The sequence below is a fragment of the Vigna unguiculata genome, chromosome 7 (assembly GCF_004118075.2).
Source record: "Vigna unguiculata cultivar IT97K-499-35 chromosome 7, ASM411807v1, whole genome shotgun sequence".
Lineage (NCBI taxonomy): Eukaryota > Viridiplantae > Streptophyta > Magnoliopsida > Fabales > Fabaceae > Vigna > Vigna unguiculata.
This window is the reverse complement of record NC_040285.1, coordinates 23,427,654-23,440,963: the sequence shown is the minus strand read 5'-3', so window position 1 is coordinate 23,440,963 and position 13,310 is coordinate 23,427,654. Positions and strand designations below refer to the sequence as shown.

General features: G+C 34.7%; 2 protein-coding genes across 8 annotated transcripts; one reads left to right on the top strand and one right to left on the bottom strand.

Annotated features, from left to right (window-relative positions):
* Positions 1-4,680: 4,680 nt before the first annotated feature.
* On the top strand, positions 4,681-6,539 carry LOC114190407. 7 transcript variants are annotated; one of them, XM_028079276.1, is made up of 5 exons: positions 4,681-4,881; positions 5,022-5,145; positions 5,546-5,667; positions 5,778-5,862; positions 6,398-6,539. In XM_028079276.1, coding segments are annotated over exons 2-5 (267 nt in total). In that variant the 5' UTR covers positions 4,681-4,881; positions 5,022-5,087; the 3' UTR covers positions 6,400-6,539. The 7 variants fall into 7 exon arrangements, 3 of the variants coding, with proteins under 3 accessions (XP_027935077.1, XP_027935076.1, XP_027935078.1); XR_003605799.1 differs by having other exon boundaries at positions 4,682-4,881; positions 5,506-5,667; positions 5,778-6,539; XR_003605798.1 differs by having other exon boundaries at positions 4,683-4,881; positions 5,022-5,203; positions 5,506-5,667; positions 5,778-6,539.
* A 2,133-nt stretch (positions 6,540-8,672) lies between these two features.
* On the bottom strand, positions 8,673-10,797 carry LOC114190406 (WRKY transcription factor 23-like). Its single transcript, XM_028079274.1, has 3 exons — positions 10,211-10,797; positions 9,550-9,693; positions 8,673-9,350 (listed from the first exon to the last, which is right to left on the bottom strand). Exons 1-3 carry the CDS (start codon positions 10,615-10,617, stop codon positions 8,939-8,941), a joined length of 963 nt encoding a protein of 320 aa, XP_027935075.1. The 5' UTR covers positions 10,618-10,797; the 3' UTR covers positions 8,673-8,938.
* Positions 10,798-13,310: the final 2,513 nt, after the last annotated feature.

Here is a 13,310-nt window from a genome sequence, read left to right as displayed (position 1 = left end):
ACCCTTTGTGGTTACTAACTCTCATAAAGGTAAGGGAAGTTAGATTTACCAGTTCTAAGCTATTCTTGGCTGTTTTTGGTCGTTTTCGTGTTTATATGCATGCATAGTGTGTTTAGTTGAGAGAAATGGAGTTGCATGTGTATTTGGGTATGAATCTGAGCTGGTTCCGCCATTGCATGTGGGTGGACAGTGGTGAACTCTGCTATTTTCGCCCTAGCGAGCTCGTCTCGCCTAGGCGAGAGTTCCAGAGTGCTCACTGCCACGAGAACTCGAATAGGCGGCCCTTTCCCGTTTTGAGCGACGCATAGTCTCGCTCAGGCGAGAAGGCCTCGCCTGAGCGAGATCTCGTGAAGCCTCCACTGTCACGCGTCTCGCCTGAGCGAGAATTCGCTGTTTCTGAAGGACAGCATCTCGCTTGAGCGAGAGTTCGTGGAGACCCCTCGTTGCATGTCTCGCCTGGGCGAGAGCCCGCTGTTTGAGTGAGGCCAGCGTCTCGCCTGAGCGAGTTTGCGTGAGTGGGCTATGTTTCCCTGGTTGTTTGAATGATTTATGGCATGTACCGTTTAAATTATTCTTTCTAAATATGATGGGCGTGAATGTGCTTGGGGTGTTGGGTTTTATGAATGAAATTAGCATGCTTGGTATGAGATTGATCATGGAGTTGTGGTTTCGTGATGTTTTAACATGAGAATTGTATGTATGAGATCAAAGTGGTGGTTATGGTATGAGAAACATGATTGTGATGATGAGATAGGCGTAATTCCATGAGTCCCATGGGGAGACTTTATGGTGGCGTGTAGTGTATATATTAAGATAAGGATTCAAGTAAGGATCGCATCCCGAAACTCTAAAGGGTCAGTGAGTCTCAGGTAGAGAAATCTGACCCAAGTGGTGAGAGTAGCGGGAGGCCCTAGTCTTTGGCAGGATAATGGCCTTAGACGCTTAAAGGCTAACCTCGTGAGTGGTAGGGTGAAACCCATTGGCAATGGCTCTGCAAAGCAGTAGAGGCCACCACGAGTGCAGGCATCCAGTGAATCCGATCTTAATATATGTATCCGGATAATTGAGTCATAGTGTCTTGCTTGTTTGCCATAACATGACTTATGTGTCTTTGTGTTGTATGCCTGTGAATGTTATTGCACTTATTCCTTTACACTATGATAAGTTTCATGTTACACTAGCTTACCCTTGCATGTTGTGTTTGTTTTCTGTTATGTTTTCTTTCTTGCGATGATCACCTTTTTGGTGGGAGCAGATGAGAGGGAGATTAGAGATGGATCCGGAAGACGCAGTGGTGCGGCTTAGTTCTTCCTGTCTGGATGTCTTAGGAGTAGTTTCATGGCCATGAGGCCTTTTGTATTAGTTGCCTTGTGGGCAACCCTTTTGCAAGACCGTTGAACCTTTAAATTTCCTTTTGCTTAGGACTATGTGGTATGCCTAAGTTTCTTTTAAGTGACTCTGGATGACTGTAATAGTTACCCTTCTTACGTTTCATGTTTATTCGATTGGCTCTCGTTATCAAAATTTTATGACGCTTTATCTGGTAGATTAATCTATTAAAAATGGGACGTCACAGAAAATACCATATTAATTTTTATTGGTTGGAAAAAATATGTATATCATAAATGCAAAACGGGAATAAGGAAAAATAAAATTAAAAATAAAGAAAAAGCATAAATGTATCTTGGTTTGTTAAATATTACATTCTATGTTTTGGTTTTAAAATTTTTTTTGCTTAATTTTGGTCTCATTGTCTATATTGGTTGTTTTAGTTTATAAAACATTTATTTGTTTCAAATTACTTATTTTGAAAATATATGATATAGATTAAAAGAAAAGATATATACTATTCTTTTGACACATATAATAAATTTCAAACATAATATACTTCAGGATGAAAAGAAATTAACTTATAATTAAAATTTAGTATAAATAAATTTAAATAAGAGAATTATATTTTATAATAAATTACTATATTTTAATAAAGAATTATTTTAAAATTGAGAAGAATAGATAATCACTAGAAGAAACATAGTTTTAGTGTATGTTTGATTCAAGCGTCGCAGAAGCAACAATTCACACTGATTGAATAAAATCAATTCTCCAACGGAAAACTATAATTAGTTGTTTCTTAGTGTCAAATTTTTACTTTTTAATTCACATATACCGATTTTTTATTAAAATATCAATTCTAACTAATTTTATATCACTTTGATACAAAAATCAAAAATCAAAAATCCAATCCGACTCATTTTATGGTGAGGCAAAAATTTTACAATCCGACTCAACCCACCACGGGTTGATGGGATGAGTGGGTTGACTCACTAACCCACATAAAAAAAATTATTTATGTATTTAATTTTAAATACTCAAATATTTAAATAATTTTTTAAGTAACTCATGAGATGACAATAACAGTAAAATCAAGAACCAATTTTCTCATTATGCTCACCACCAATATATGATTTGTTTCCAAGAAAGCGTCCACATAGTCTAAGAAAACGTTGCTAATATTACACATTTTTTGTCATGCTATCCAACAAAAATATAAATAAAAAACTACATATTTTTGTCATGCTAATTTAAAAAAAAATTGTTCATAAGACGGTTGCTTGAGTAATTTAGTATAAATACTATTCAAATATTATTGAGCAATATTCTAGTATTTAAAAATATGAAATTGTGAACATATATCATTAGTAGTAATAAATAATTAATTAAAAAAATTAAAAAAATTGTAAATTTTTTTTGGTGGGTTAAGTGGGTCAATCCGACTCGAACCCGTTTAGCTCGTGGATTAAGTGAGTTTGGTTGAATTCAATCCACTTTTTAAAAAATTGAATTTTTCTAAATCTAACCTGATTCGAGTGGTGAGCCAGATTAGCTCACGAGTTGAAACCCATTTTGACATCTCTACTTTTAAATAAAACTTTTTCTTTCTTGCAAGAATATATATATATATATATATATATATATATATATATATATATATATATATAAGGTTTAAAGAATTATGTACTTTGTTTATAAAAGATGTTACCCTCTGACTAGTTAAAAATGGCTATATAATTTTTTCGGTCATTATTATAAAAAAGGTTAAATTATGTAATTAATTTATTAAATATTTTTAATAAGATTAAATTTATTTAAATTTAAATTTTTTATTAAATTTAATATAAAATTGTTTTAAAGTTATTAATATAAAAAAATTTAAAATTAATAAATATGTTAAACTTGTTTATTGATTGTTTTTTTATAAAATAAAATAAATTTATCAACTATTTTAAATTTTTAAATTTTCATTTTACTTTAAACTTTTATTACATAGTACTTTAATTCTATTTTTTTATTTAAATTTATATTTTAAATAATTGTATATGTCTAATATGTATAAAATTCAATAATTTAATATAAATGTTTGACTTAGTTTAAAAATAACAATTATACAAACTAACGTGTGTTCACACTTTATAATTTTTATAAAAATTAAAGTTAAGATCAATAAAAAATGTATAATTAATTTTTAAAATAATTGTTAAATGTAAAATTAAAAAATAAAATATATACACACAAAAAGTTTTTAAAATACTGATTAAAAATAAATTATTTATAAAACAATTAATTTTTAAAATAGTTAAGGATAAAACTAGAATAATGAAATTTGAACAGAAAAGAAGATATCATTTTTATATATTGTTATAGATTCAAATGTTAAGATAATTTTAAGTAATTTTTTAACGATTTAAAACAAATAAATTTGAAATTTTTTAAAATCAAGTTTGATTTAAAATATAAATTTAATAAATTTAATTTTGTTATAAATATTTGTAAAACATTTATATAATAATTAAATTTTGTTTTGATTTAATGAGCGATGAAATTGTTTAATTTTTTAAAAATTTGGTACTGAATTAAAGTAAAATAAATAAAATTATGGGACCAATTTAAGATTAAAACAATGACACATGTTGCACCATGACATATGATAATGTAACTGTCATATAGTATTACGTGATACTTGTCATTGTCACGTGACATGATATCAACTCGAGATGTTACGAATTTTTAATTTTTTTTAAACTCAAAAAAATTCAAAAAAAATTCAAAAAAATTTGAAATAACAACGTACTAACACGCAACACCTCCCTACAATTATTAGTAGTACACGTAACACACCTCAATGCAACGTAATATAAACAATGCCATATGTACACTACTCCGTTATTGATTCAAACAACATTACAGAAAAAGATCAAATAAAACACGAAATTACGAGAATGAGGACTATTTTAAACATTTGGTCAAAATGAAGACCATTTTAAACATTCTGTCAAAATGAAAACAATCCGCTACAAACACTACGAAAATGAGGACGAAAAATGTATTTAAACCTTATAACAAATTTCCTAAAATATAAATCGAAACACATCAAAAGAAACATACATAATTAAAATTTCCCGACAAAAATATGATAAAAGCATAATTTAACTTCGGTACACCCAATAAATCCCACATCGCTTAAAAGTCGAAGTGAAGCGAAATTTAAATACTCTTACTTCCCTCCTCCATCCTCCAAGGTACTTTTTAAAAACAAAATCGTAACGGAGTAAAAACTCTCCAAAACAGACAATATCACTGAAAAAATAACCCTTTCTTTTTTAGCATAAACAATCCTCGATTGTTTTGTAACGCGGATTTTCTAAGTTTTTCCAACATTCAATTGTCCTCAGAAGTATAATACCTCGATGATTTTTTAGAATCGGAAGAGTCAAACAAGCTAATAGTTTAGTTTGTGCACAGAGCATCACAATTTCAATTTTCAACAACAAAAAAGGGTTTGCTAATCATGCCTTGTCCTGGCCCGAATTCCAACTTCTACAGGTACAAGCAGTTCTAAACATTATCCAATTCTTTTTGCAATCTTGCCGGTGGAGAGAAGATACTGTAGAAGTTTTAGGAATTGAATCCTTTTTTCTAATTAATCAATATCTATCACTTTTTTTTTTCTTCTTCTTCTCCAGAAGAGTGGTAGGTAATCGATATGGAAGTAACTGCAATCAATCATCGTTGTGAATTGAGTTTCTGATATGGAAGACGTGGAGTGGCGTCGTTTAGCCGATACTTTTACTTATTCAACTCTTAAATGTGTGTTCATTCTCACTTTTAGTCACAATCCATAATAGCCCTCAATTTCTGCATATGGGTAACTTTGATCTTTCTTAAACCCTTCAATTGATGCTTCAAGTTTGTTTTTTTTTTTTTTTTTCATTATTTGATGGGGTTGCATAATTTAGGATCAGTTCCGACTACTTCAGAAATGTTTGAAGTGAATTATCTAATTTGACAATTTTCTAGTTTATTTCACCTTCTTTAATTTGCATCAGCATTAGTGTTTTTTTCTGGTGACGTTTTTCGCAGCAATTCTTGTAAGTACTGTTACATCCGTGTAGCTTGTGGCAGCGGAGTAATGTTTTAACCCTTTTTGTTTGTGCAATGTTTCTGCAGCTTTAGTGTGCGATGATTATTACTCTTTAAGTCTGTGCAGTGGGAGAAGCCTTGTATGATGGAAAGAGTGACAGAAATAGCAGGAAGAGCACAAGGGTTATAGCTGGTCTCATTCACACTTTTCATCTTCTTGCTCTCAACAAAAATGCTTATAGACAACAGGTACACTCTGAAATCAGTTCCACTATCACACTCAGCTATATCTAAGAAATCAGCAAGCTTCTTATCCTCTTTAATCTCAGATTCTTTCTAATCAAAGTTTTAAATTGCAGTGTGTTCACGATGAATCCAAAATCTCAGGCTACAGACCGATTTTGGAAACCATGTTTCTAATTGGTCGATCATCGTTTCAAAAGTGTAATGTAGTCCCTTTGAATTTCGTCTTGCTTTATCTCTGATTTATGAATAAACTTAGTTGTCTTTCAATGGCATATGTTATGGTATCATTTCTTTATTTTTGCACAAATATGACAATCTTCCTGTGCATTCTGATGTCATATTCCTATTTCAATAATTCTACTTTACAGATCTTCTGCAGGAGTAACCAAAACAGGGTTTATTGGGTCAAAATGGTGTATTGGTAGTATCGTACATTCAAAACCATTAGCGATTGCCCTCCTCTCTTTTCCCTTCCCCTCCCTGCGTAGATAATTATATTCTGGCTGCTTCAAATGAATTATTTTGTATTTTTGCGAGGCATTGAGGATGGTTAGGCTCTTACTATTTCTGGCACTTGCACATGCCAAGTTTTTGCTTCTTGAAACTTGATCATATGGTGAAAGCTAATTTTTTAAACTATAAACTAATTTACTCATGTTTATTTTACAGAGTGACCTTTATTTGGTGCTAAACCTTAGTCTGCTACTTTATTTAACTTGATGGAATTATGCAGGAACAAATCATGTTCACCGGCTGTCAGAAACAAGTTCCATTGTTCGGCAGGTTTAATTACATTATTCTCGGTCGCCTGAATTACCAGATTGTTGAAAGTTATTATGTTATCATTGAGACTTTTAAAATTGCTTCAAATTTTATCTTCTGGTTTGATATCAAAATTTATCACTGAGATTCTTTATACGGCTCAAAAGAAAACACCTAACATCCGCCTCTGTCTGACAGAAAAACTATTCAAATGTTATTCACTTTTAACTCTACTGCTGCAGTGCTATGACTCTATGAGTCTTGATAACTGAATCAAACAAATATAGAAAAATTGTAAGTTACATAACCAACTTGATACACTCTGGTATTCTACAAACGCACCCTTTCTTGTATCATAAGCTATTGTATTTGGTTATTTAGGATTTAACTCCTCTCAAGTAATTAAGTAGAGTTCTAAGAAAGAGAAGAACTACCCATTGGTGATTTAAATTAAAGTATTTTGTAATCGTAATATACTCACTTTCTCAATTTACTTGCAGCAGCTAAATCTTGTTATTGGTTAACCTTTTTGCAATTTTATTTTCATTCTTGGAGGAAGTTCACTGATATACTGTGTGGGTAGTTTATTGAATTGATGGCTACATAAGTAAATGGTCCACTGAAATGATGTTAATTAGAACTGTTTAAACCTGTTGAGGTAGCATAATTCAGGTGATTGTAAAACAGGCCCCCTCCCACAAGCACACCAAAAATTAGCATGGACATTTTATTTTATTTTTCTGAATAAGGCGTGCTATTCGCATTTCATGATGCGGTGCCAGGCTTTTCCATTTCTTTGGTGGGGGCAGGTTATTGCTGCTGTTGATTCACGTTCATACTCGGCTTGTCAATCAAAGAAATCTTTAGATTTTTATTCGTACTTGGATATTGCTTGTGGGTGAGAGAGGAATAAGAAACTAAATTAAGCCTACGAGGCAAGATAAGAAGTGTGGCTCCACTACTACTGTAGGCACCACACGATTAAGATTCGCTGTCTGCTCGTTGCATTGCCAAAACTTTAACTAGGAAAAAATATTTTCTACATTGAAATTGGACATAAAAGGCGTTGTTGTAGTGATATACCATGTGATAAACGGAGCCAAAATATCCGTTTCATGAAGTCGTGTTGCTTTTCATGTTGAAATTCTGATTGATGGAGGAAGAAGTTCTTGTGGTTTCTAAAAGGATCGGTGGGGTTATTTATTCCCTTTGTAAACAAAGTTTAATATATTATTTGTTTAATGAAGTCAACAAGAAGGCCTAGGCCGAAATAATGGAAGAAATAGGGAAATGAAGAGACAATTTTGGCTTTAGAAGAAGAGAGCAGGGTAACCAACCGATGATTGCCCACTTCGTGGTGAAGGATTTGAATTGGATGCAATGTATTTGGCATTTGGCGTTAAAGAGAAAGAAAACGAAAGCGTAGAAGAGAAAAAGAGAGAGCTGGTCCCAGTGGTTTGTTTGACGGTGGCGTGTCGTATGTAACATCTCACAATATGTTAGCCTATGCCTATCTATCCGTGAACGGCTATATATCAAAAACTTCAATTATTCTTGTTCACAATGAGAGCCTCACCTGCTCGATAAAACAAAACTTGTAAACGAGCACGAGACCTATCTTTGATACCTTCATAAATAAAGCTAACATGTGTCGTTATCAAGATCTATTCCATCATAGTGACCATATCACACTCGATATGCTAAGCTTGTATAAATTTTTCTCCTTTTGTTTATGTTCTTCTTTAATTCCCCCCGTCTCCGCCACTCTTCAATCCGTGAATAGATTGCATCGCGTGCAGGATACAGAGAGCCATTAACTCACGCACCTCAAAATGGATCGGAGAGTAGTTGAATCTCTCTTCCCATTTATAACCTCCTCTCCATATTGGGACAACGCTTTTACCACCATATCCTCCTAATTTCAAAAAACAAAACAAGCCAAACCAAGTTTCTACACCAATTGTTCGTTCCCGTTTAAAAACCTTAACCTAACAATCTTCACTGCTGTACATCTGTGAAATCAATGCACATTCCTTCAACTAGAACAAACAAAAATACAAGACAAAACCAGGAGTCAGACTCAGAATATTAAAAAGAAGACACAAGTCTATTTGCCTATTTCTTTTTTATCATTTCCACACACGCCCCAACCCACCAATCAATGCTTTCTTCCCTTTTCTTTCTCTTCTTTTCTTGGGAGGAGGATTGTTTTTTCTATACCATAATAAGAAAATTAACACCGAAGCAAAAATAAACTACAACCAGGAGTAGTCCCTGCATTAGATCATAATCCATCTTGTTATACAGACATAGTAATCATCGATGGGCTATGTGCAAAAAGCTATAAACTGGGTTTTACAAGTGTATATATATATGATCATGATCACTAATATTACCATCGGTCAGGAAGAAAAATTACATGTACCAGTACTAGAGTTCTCACCTAACTCTCATAGGAAAAAGTCAGCAAAAAATAAACCACATAGAAGCATGAGTAATGGAGTTATCATCTCTACTCTTCTTTCAACATGTGCGAGGGAACAACATCTTGAAGAAGTCCATGGTCTCTTAGAAATGCATTCGTCCCCGGATTACAAAGCCGTCTCTCTTGAGTAAAACCCGCGTTCTTTGCAGTGGAAGAATCGTTGTAAGGGAAGCCCAAAGAGGACAATGTGTTGAAAATAAGTTGTTGTTGATGTTGGTGCTGCTGCTGCTGCTGATACTGGGATAAGTAGTTTCCTGGTTGTGGAAAAACTGAAGCAAAGTTGGTAGCGTATCCCGCGGGGACACCCGAGCGAGGCATAACTGGGCTTGGATGTGTGTGTTGGCCTTCGTAGGTTGTGACTACCACGCTTGGATCAGTGAAAGATCGCTCCACGCGTTTCTTCACATTACATGAGACACTGGTGCAACGATAGTAGCTCCTACATGTGATCCACACATAGTATATTCCAAATGTTAAGGCTATTTAATTGATTGATTAATTAATTAATTTGTTTGGTGTAACTTGTGAGTGAATTAAACGAATTAAGATAAAAGTAGGGAAGGAAGGAAAAGTAGGTAGGTGCAGGCAGTGTAAGAGTTGAGATTAGAGTTTACCGGGAGAATTAAATCGGATGTTACCTGGGAAAAGGGCTGTTTTTCACGGCCTTTTGACCGTACTTCCTCCATCTGTACCCATCTTCCAGATGATCGACCTCGCTTTTCGTCATGAACGCGAATCTTGGTTCTCTCTGTCTCTTCTGATTTGTCTTCTTGGGCTTCAACCTAAACCCAATAAGAACCAGATCCCAGAAACCATCAAATCTTAGAACCTTCCTCACACATCAACCACATCACATGTATTCTTATTTTATCTCAAAAGCAAAACATAACTAAGCAAAACAAAATGTACCCCATGATCTCGTTACTTTATCTAATTGGATCGTCAAACACCTTCTCCCTTGCCACATATTCAACCCAAACAGCATATAAAAACACGTACTTTATATACCAAATTCTGTGTTCTTCACATCCCATCAACCATTCATTTGTAAAATTAACTTTTGAAAACGAAAGCTTCATCGCCCCGCCCCCAACAACCACAAAAAATGAAAACAAAAGTTATACTACACTAAGGTAGTCTTCGCTGAGAAGATACCAATAAAAAAATACTGAATACTTTCTTCCACAGAATTAAAAACAATCCACCATGTATATATATCAGTAATCTTTCCACTAGAAAAAAAAAATCCAGCAATCCCCGAGAAAAGAAAAAGTGATGAGATAAATAGAAAAAACCCACTGTTTCTTAGTCTTGTGTTGTCCTTCTTCTTCTTCGTCGTCATCTTCTTCAACTTGGTCTAGGGTCTTATTCTGTTCATCATTGACAGCATCACTGGATGCAGATGAAATGGAAGAAGAGTTGGGAGTGGCGGGTTGGTGGTTCAACACCTCGGAACACTCTTTTCCGTTATCAGATGGAGCCTTAACTGTGGAGTGATGAGGCGCAGAAACGGTGGAAAGTTGAGGCAACTCAAGCAGAGGACTGTAATCCTGCACACCCAGTAGCTCCATAAACCCTAAAGAGCTCTTTTCCACCTCAGAGAAATCAAAGGCGTTCGAGAATGGATAAACGTTTGAATTATAACAAGGGAAAGAAGAGGACCCAACAGCATCCTCAGTCTTCACAACCATCTCCTTCTTCTCCATATACCAAACGAGTTGATCTCTCAAATGCTCAAATCCTTCATCTCTCACACGCCACAGACTCGAACTTAACACTAGTAAGAAGTGGAGAGAGGTAGGGTTGATCTGGTTTATAGCTTAGGTGTGTGTGAAAGAGAGAGAGAGAAAGTTTATGAGTACTTTTGGATTTAGAAGAAAGTGAAAACTGTGTGGAAGGAACAAAGATAGAAATGAAGGCGAGATTTGACCGGCAAGTGTAGGTCATGGACTGGTACGGACAAAGCTGAGCCGGTGGCAATCAATGCATGCCATGGTCGACGCTTTCATACGTAGCATTTGACCCCTTAACTGGTTTAAGGTGTGTGTGAACGGGGTTCCGCCATATCCTAGATTCTAACGGCGTTAAATGATTTTTTTTTTTTTACTCTCCGTCTTTTCTAAAAATGCCAAATTGTAATAATAGTGTTCACTCGTGTGCAAGTGATCTACGAAATCTGATCACTCCTTCAAAGTTTATCGTCGTTTTCTTAATTCTTTAGTTTCCTTTTTTCTTTTTCAACCTACCTTTTTCATTATTATATATTTTCTTTCATGAAGCTTTTTGCAGCGGGTTTTGGTATTACGCCAACTTGTCTTGAAAACCAAAGTAGCACAGGGATTCGTGAATAGGTTAGGAAGAAAGTCGTAAAAAAAGAAGATGGCAGTGACATGGCTAAACAAAAACTAATCCTAAAATCCTTAAATATATTGATTAAATCGGTGTGCCTAATTTCCTCCTCTTGACTCTTGTGAAATCAACATTTGAAATTCCCAAAAAAAGTAAGTTCTCGTAAATGTAAAGAGAAACCTAATTTACTACATGTTGTATTTTGTTTGGTGTATAAAAACAAACAAAAGTTAAAAGAAGTATAGAGGGAGGAAAACTAGAATGCAGTAGAGGATTATTTTTCATCCATTGATACACTTACCATAAAATATGATTCGTTTATGGTTAAACAGGGAATTGTACCAAAGTGAGTGTTCCATGAGAATATACCTCATTGCTGATGGAAGCTTTGGCTGATTGATTTCGATTTGGTGTATAAATTGGAAAGAAACTGATCTGGTTATAGTTTAGTGTGTAAGAGAATAGTATTCATAAAAACTTTTGTTGCTAAACCGACCATTTCCGAGGGAGGAAGTCACACATAAAGGATTCGGAGCCACAAACCTTAAGTTGTGTGAATATGTTTAAGAAAATCAGCATACCTATGTATTGTCGGTGGATGTAATTTTCTTCCGGGCAAAACTATAAAACCCTTACTAAAATGTTCTTCAACTTGCATCGTTTATCGTTGATTTTTGTGTATGTGGATTAGTGTTTGAAAGTAAAAAGATAAGAAAAAAAAGGAAAAAAGTAGCATAGGAAGAAGATGTGGAAGGAATGGAAAAAGGTTATGCACGTGTGGTTTTAAGTGAGCCACGACCACGAGAAGCATGCTGACATGGTTTCCGTGTGTAAGTACTTGACTGCTATACAGCATGCGTCTCAATAATTAGAATTTGTTGTTCTCTCATTTGAAGATATTGATTTTTGTTGGGCATGAATGTATATGTTTACAAATGAACATAAAGTTTTGAAGGGTGAGAGAGAGAGGTCCTTTATACTTAGAGTGCGATTCTGTAATAATAAATAAGGTGTTGGAGTTTTCTGGAATGAATAGCTTCTGTGAATGTTGAAGATCTGTTAGGGATGTACCTTGTTGTACGTCACCTATTCTTCTGGATGCATGCCCGCAGAAAAATCAACTTCCTTCGTCCCTTATAAATTTAATTAACTTCCAATGGTCCCTACTACTACACTATTCCCTATTCCCTATTATATCTATAATTATTGTATAGAATTATTTATACTGCAAAATTCAAATTTTGAAGGTTTTGGATACGAAATCTTCTCTCAATTTTTTATATACATTTCCTCATGTTATAGTTTGCTGAGGATGTAAGGATTTTCGTTTTCTTTTTAAATTGTTGGCTGACATGATTGTGAATTTATAGTGTACTGTATGGCTCATCGGCAAATCGGCCAAGCGGACCAAGGTCAAGCAGTTGCAGGCCGTCCACTACAGGCGGATCTCACATTGGACGCTGAGGCGACAATTCCTTCGGAGTCTCAGCTCTGAACACGCTAAATCGACTACCCGTCGGTTAGACGGGCTAGGCACTCCCTCCGCCTTTAGTTCCATTTGAACTTTGTCTCTATCTCCATGGAAACCCTCTCACCATAAGGACACCCGTCAGGCCGTACGACCCTCGGTCAGTCAGCCAAGCCAAAACCTGGATGAGTCAGTTAGAAATTAATTAAGATAATACAAGTCAGTAATCAAAATTAAAAAGCAATTGGGCTATGATTAAGAAATCCTAATCATAGGCTCATACCGAAAACTATAAATAGGGGCCTGAGGTAGGTGGGTGAGGTCGCATTTATTACAACAGTTATTATTACCCACCGATCGGCCTTAACTAACTTAAGCATCAAAGCCTTCTAGACAGGTACACCGATCACCCGCTTGACCGAACGAAGGAGGGGAAATATTATATTGAACGGAGGATTTGACGAACTAATTAAGAAGAACGCAGATATAAAGGATTAAATGATAATTTGAGTGTTGACAATAGATGCTTGGTCCCTATACCCGAAAGATATAACATCTTAGTTAGACGTTAGACGGTAAATT